The sequence below is a fragment of the Neolamprologus brichardi genome, chromosome 17 (genome assembly GCF_056152115.1).
Source record: "Neolamprologus brichardi isolate AB-2024 chromosome 17, ASM5615211v1, whole genome shotgun sequence".
Lineage (NCBI taxonomy): Eukaryota > Metazoa > Chordata > Actinopteri > Cichliformes > Cichlidae > Neolamprologus > Neolamprologus brichardi.
Window position 1 is genome coordinate 21,899,735 of NC_142120.1, and position 6,000 is coordinate 21,905,734.

The 6,000-nt window shown below is 43.3% G+C and overlaps 1 protein-coding gene across 1 annotated transcript in view; it reads left to right on the forward strand.

The window, feature by feature from the left end:
* The window catches only part of LOC102790106 (protein NLRC3), a 99,111-nt gene extending 98,314 nt beyond the window's left edge, over positions 1 to 797 (forward strand). Inside the window, exons 9-10 of the mRNA XM_087831073.1 lie at positions 556 to 671; positions 790 to 797. Of these exons, the coding sequence (XP_087687199.1) occupies positions 556 to 671; positions 790 to 797 (124 nt within the window). The remainder of the gene's footprint in view (positions 1 to 555; positions 672 to 789) is intronic.
* Positions 798 to 6,000: the final 5,203 nt, after the last annotated feature.

The following is a 6,000-nucleotide window of genomic DNA, read 5'->3' on the forward strand; positions in this document are numbered from 1 at the left end:
TTTTAGCAGCACTTTGGAATTTTAAGATTGATTACAGGGTGGTGTTTACCTGTATAAAGGGAAGCTGTTTTTTTTGTTGGATGATTCCTCCCGAGCTTCTGGTGCGATACAGCAGTAAATGCTGGCCTATTGGTTAATTTACCGATACGATCGGATTGTGTGACTGCTACAGCGCAGCTGTTTCTCTTTCCTTTACTCCAGCCGTGGTGGAGAGATGCGGTTGCGTCCACTGTACAGTACAGCACCTCCAGTCTTGGGGGTTTGATTGCTGCCGCACCCTCTCAGGGACCAACTGCCTGATTTTAAGCGAAGAGTCGAGACGCCTGCCTAGCTGCTGTCTTGTCTTGCCTTGTTTTATCTTGTATTCCGATTTGTTGGCCGTCCAGTTTTGTTCCTGCTGCTTGCCTCGCCTCGCCCCTGGGGGCTTTGGGTTTCACGCCAAGCCCCTTTTTGGACTATCGTTTCACTCCAGTTTTCGCAGCTGGTCGGGGCGATCTTCAGCTGCATATTGAGCTGGTGTTACAAAACTGGTACTGCCTCTCCCTTTTCTCCCAGTTGTGGAGAGCTGCGCGAGACTGAGTGGGGCTATGGACAATCGGAACCAGCACCAGCTGTGGGCTGGCTCGCAGAGTACGAGTATTTCCAATCTGTGCTCTGTGGTGTGTACGTGGGTGTGTTTTATTGCAGATCTCCGTTTTTCTTTTAATTTCTTTTTTTTAGTATATAGTTTATGTTTATGTCCCATGTTTTTATCCTTTTTAATGTGTATATCTTGTGCTTTTATTTCAGCGAACTGAGGATCTACCAGCGGCCGTGGGACCTTAGGTGGCGGGTCGTTTTCCACACTTCTTTTGTTGTGCAGCACCAGGTGAATAGACTATAGTGGGTTTTTTGTGGTTTTCTTGTGGTCCACCGCTGCTGGTAAGTCCCAGTTGTATGTTTAATTTTTTTGGTAATCTGGGACACAATTTTAGACATTTAGTGCGCTGTCCTTGTTTTGTTTTTATTTTTTTAATAAATAAAATTGTGTTAATATTTGAGCCGGCCTCAGTGTACATCCCTGAACCTGTGCAAACGTTGTTGTTTTATTTACATTTCATTTCTAAAGTTCATATTTCCTGGGGGCTAGAATTCCCCCCAGGTGGCGTTGGCATTTTATTATTTCTTTTATAACCCCACCGACCACTTGGTCACAATAACAAGGAATTAGCACAGTCATCAACCGAGCGAAAAGAACAACAGTCGAGAGTGACAGATGCAGAATCCAAGAAAGACATAGAGAAGTTTGACATGACTTCAGCATTAATTACACATAGCGGGCGAAGGGGAGCCGTAGGATGTAGTTCATTAGTGCATAAGCCAGTATCAAATATAACTGGGAAATGATCCGAGATCCCAGCGTCACTTATATCCTTGATACAAATGTCCAGACCATATGAGAAAACCAAGTCCAAAGTATGTCCTTTAACACGCGTTGGGTCATTAACCGACTGAGCCATGTTAAAAGAGTCCGTTAAAGCAAGGAAGTCTTTAGCAAATGAGTCATCCTTTCAGCAAGTGTGTATGTTAAAATCACCGACAATGAGAACACAACCATACTTAAAAAGAACGGAGCCTAGGAGATCAGCAAAGTCCATGATAAAATATTTGCTATATTTAGGTGGTCGATAAACCACCACGCAGAGTGTGGTCGTGGATGCAGTCATCTCCAGTAATTGGACTTCAAAGCTAGAGTAGGTAGGTGAGGGTAGCTGCCGAACTGCATAAGAATTTTTAAAGGCCGAGGCTACGCTGCCACCCCTACCAGTAAGCCTTGGTGAGCTAAAAGCAACACAGTCCGATGTAAGAAGTTTGGTAAAAGGGATGAACTCACCAGGACGAATCCAGGTTTCAGTCAGGAATAAAGCATCAATCCCATTAGTGGAGAGGAAGTCATTTAAGAGAAAGGTCTTATTGACCAGCGACCTGACATTAAGCAATGCCATCCGTATCCTAGGGGCTAAGTCGCCACGGGTGGTGCGTCGTAGGACACTTAGGTTGCTTCGGCAAACGCCGCGTCGGAGCGATGTTATCCAAACCCGAGCAGGAAAACATGCCACAGGAATCACAGGGTAGACTTCGTGGTTGGCCGAGCAGATCCAACGGTGGGTGAGCAACTTAGCATCAGAGCGCTCCTGGGAAGGGGGGAAAGAAGATAAAATATCCAGGCTGGCATGTGGGTAGCCTGTGGCTCTGGCTTTAAAGTAGACCCTGAGGCGAACACGACGGCCGCTCCTTCTACCGCGTTTCCTATAGCGTTTCTTGTGTAGATTCGGAATAGGTAGGTGGAGGAAGCCGGTCGGAGGGTCCAGTCAGAGGGTCCGGTCGGGGCGCGGTGGCGTCACCCAGGTTCCAGCAAGGATCATGCCGAGAGGAATGAGAGAGTCTTAGATTTAAAAGTGTTTGCCTGTCGTGTGTAATCAGTGCACAGCCATTAGATGAGCATACAACTAAAAGGATAAAAAAATACAATGCCAAGGTCCATAAAGAGCGTAGAGAGGGTAAAAATCATCATAGTGCTACACTGCGGTAGCACAGCGCTAATAGCTGATCCCTCAAGTACTCAAGCGACCCATGCGCCACACAGTTAAGGTCTTGTTTCAGAAAAAGCATTCTGTCGTTTGCTTGTTTGATCATGCTTTAAACATATCAAAATGCATAGTGGGTAACAAGCACTGGTACCAAATAGGCAATCACTTAGCAGCAAGGTGAATTGGTGATGCATTAGTGTGGTCTGCACTTCCTCTTCTTTGATTGGGTGAAATGAGTTGAAAGTAATTGGATGAGGGAACCATGGGGAGTGGCCTGCATAATTTCAACAAAACGCTTTTTTAAATACCGTTATAACTGGCACAGAACGCTGTAAAAACGCCGTTTTTATGCATCTTTGAACGGCGTTTTCTGTCGAGTGGCGGAAAAAAAGGCGTTTCCGTCTGTCTTTGAACGCTGCTTTTTACGTCACTCGGATGGTGCGTTCAGGGCACCATGTAAGAGTCGGACAAAACGGCATTTGTCAGAACAGAACGCCGTTTTTTTCGGCGTTTTGAATAATTAAATGGTGTTTTTTACTCCATTTCATAACCAAACGGGTTAGAAAAGTGGAGATTTTTGGCACTAATGGCTTGCCATACACTGTCGGAGCTTAGCGATTCTGATGTGTCGGGTCCGCACTGTGTTTACGTCTTTTTTGCGCTAGATTCTGAGCTGCAGGTTTTGTCTCTCTCCAACCAAAATTTGCTGAGCCAGCAGCAAAAGAAGCAGCAAACTACGCTTCACATTTGATCAATGTCGTCACGAATTCCCTCTGACTTTTGCTGTTTTGCTTCCACCACGATAAAAATTACACTTCATGCACAGCTCTCTCTCTCTCTCTCTCTCTTTCTCTGTACTTCAGGAACAGTTTCCCGTCTCAAATCTCTGTTTTCTGCATTATTCATTCGCTTATTACCCACCAGTCTACCGTTGTTTACAGCGCTGTCTTTTTCTTTTTCCACTTAAATGACCTCGGACAAGAAAGCCTAATTTCTGCTGTTCAATACTGAAAAAATGTAAACTTCTTAAAATTATGAAAACATTGCAGAATATTGCAGAATATTTTTAAGGTTATCTGCTATAAAAAGCCAGACCAGGAAAATCTCCTTCATGTTTTTCTGTGTTTTATTCTCAGTTACTTTCGCACAAAGGCATCTGCTGTGATGTGATGTAATATTTCTGACTGTCTGAGGCTAAATTGAATCAAATCAGGACTTTGAAAACTGGAATCGAATGGATTATAGAAATCAGTGATGATACCCAGCCCTAGTGAGTAGCCTAGGCCTGACAGAAGTGGATGTAGCTGTGGGTAATAAGAAAAGAAAAGAACTATTGATAACTTTTTTGTTAAGTTAAGGCCTGAGCTGTCTGAAATTCATAGCCAGTGCTCTGACACGGTGCCATCAGTCTTTGAATGCTGAAAAAGCACAGTGTATCCAGGAAACGCATTATATGCTGCAATGCTGCAATGCACTGCCCAAGTGTTCCCTCTCCCCAATGCCTTTCAGCAACAGACAGCAGCAAACAGGTCGTCAGAGGAGGCCAAGATGATGATTAAGTTTAACATTTTCTACAATATTGACAAAGCACTTTAAGCACAGGTTTGTTAGTTAATAATTTAGAAATGAATATTGTCTGTATGGACTTCCCCCCCAAAGAAAGTGCACATGTAAAACTACGGTGTTAAGCGATGCGGTTGAAAAATTTGAGTGCGCCTAGCCTTTGTGCCGGTATGCCTAAATTTTTAAAGTTAGGCATACTGGTGCGCCCATGGCAAAAAGTTAGTCTAGAGCCCTGAATCAGATAAAAAGTCTGAGAAATCAGAGAAAATCAGTGTAAGGCCCAGGTGGACGATAGATGATAACAAGTAAGACTGGTTTCTGAGTTTTACAGCTGGGGTGGACAAGGCTAAGCATCAGGCTTTCAAATGAATTAAAAGTCTGTCTGGGTGTTTGGTTGATTGACAGTCTGGTGTGAAAAATTGCTGCCAGAATCAGAAGGCCTGTGCTTTGAGGTTTCTGGTAGTTAGAATGACTCGGGGGTGTTGATTAATTTAAACTAACATAATCATCCGGCTGCAACCAGGTTTCTGTAAGGCAGAGTCTTTGTGATTTTTTATATTTAAGTTGTTTGTTGTTGGTTTTTAGTTTGTTCTTTGTCTGTTTGGGAGCTGACACAGTTTCTATGGAGATGGGTTTTTTGGGGGGGGTAGCAGGAGGAGAGAAGCTGCAGAGAGCCGTGTAAGACTGCAACTCTGCTTTCTGGTCCCAACTCAGGATAGTTATATTTTGGGGGGTTTAATAAATTTGTCCATATTTCTAGAAATGAGAGCTGCTCCATCCAAAGTGGGATGGATGCCATCTCTCCTAACAAGACCAGGTTTCCTCCAGAAGGTTTGTCAATTATCTATGAAGCCCACATCGTTTCTGGGACACCACTCAGACAGCCAGCAATTTAACGAGAACATGTGGCTAAACATGTCACTCCTGGTCTGATTGGGGAGGGGACCAGAGAAAACTACTTTAATGCTGTGCCCTCTGTAGGCTGAGCAGAGACCTCCACTCCAGATGGAATCCACTCCCCAGTTCATCCTCCAGCCTGCACCCAAAAGAGAATGGGGAATTTTAAAGATGTTGTAGCTGCTTATTCAAAGATGAAGGTCTTTTAAGCACTCGTGTTAACCAAACTTAAGAAATTCTGGAAGTTCATCTGATTGACCAGCAGAGGGCAGCACAAGCAAACAGCTTAAAATGGAGCAGCAGGAAAAAGCTTTTGGCTGTATCCCAAATCAGGGTCCATAAGGACGGCGTACTCAAAGACCGCTAAGGCTGGAAGTGAGAGGCTTGCGAAATTGGACGGTCTGGCCTTCGTTGTGCTGCTCAGGTTGCCTAGCAACCATGATACTAACTGCGAGAAACGTATCATACGGCATTGTTTGACAGAAATAAAGGAGAAAAAAATGTATTTTTGTTCGTTAATTTTTTTATGAGATGACTTTGATTTGTTGAGTATCTGAGACTGAGACCACGGGACTTTAAAAACATGATTGTTGGGTCAAACTGGGTAGAAAGTATACAAACACATAACATCCTTATAGAATATGATGTAACACTATAGATCAACTTACCTCAGAATATATAAAGCATATAAACAATTACAGCAATATGATGCAACAAACACAGCAGTACTACTAATCCAAAACACTCAAAGCTTCATAGAACTGAAACAAACATTTATTTTTAGGTCCATTCTGCTGCTGATACATACTTTAGGTTTCTGAGTATTAAACTTGTTTCTGCCTTTCATAGTGTTTAACTTGAAGGCCCTGAGTACTTTCTCCCACACTGCAAACACTGGAATGATAATATTATTTGAACATTACCTAATAAGACTGATTCAGGACAGACAATTAGTTATGTTAAACTTTTC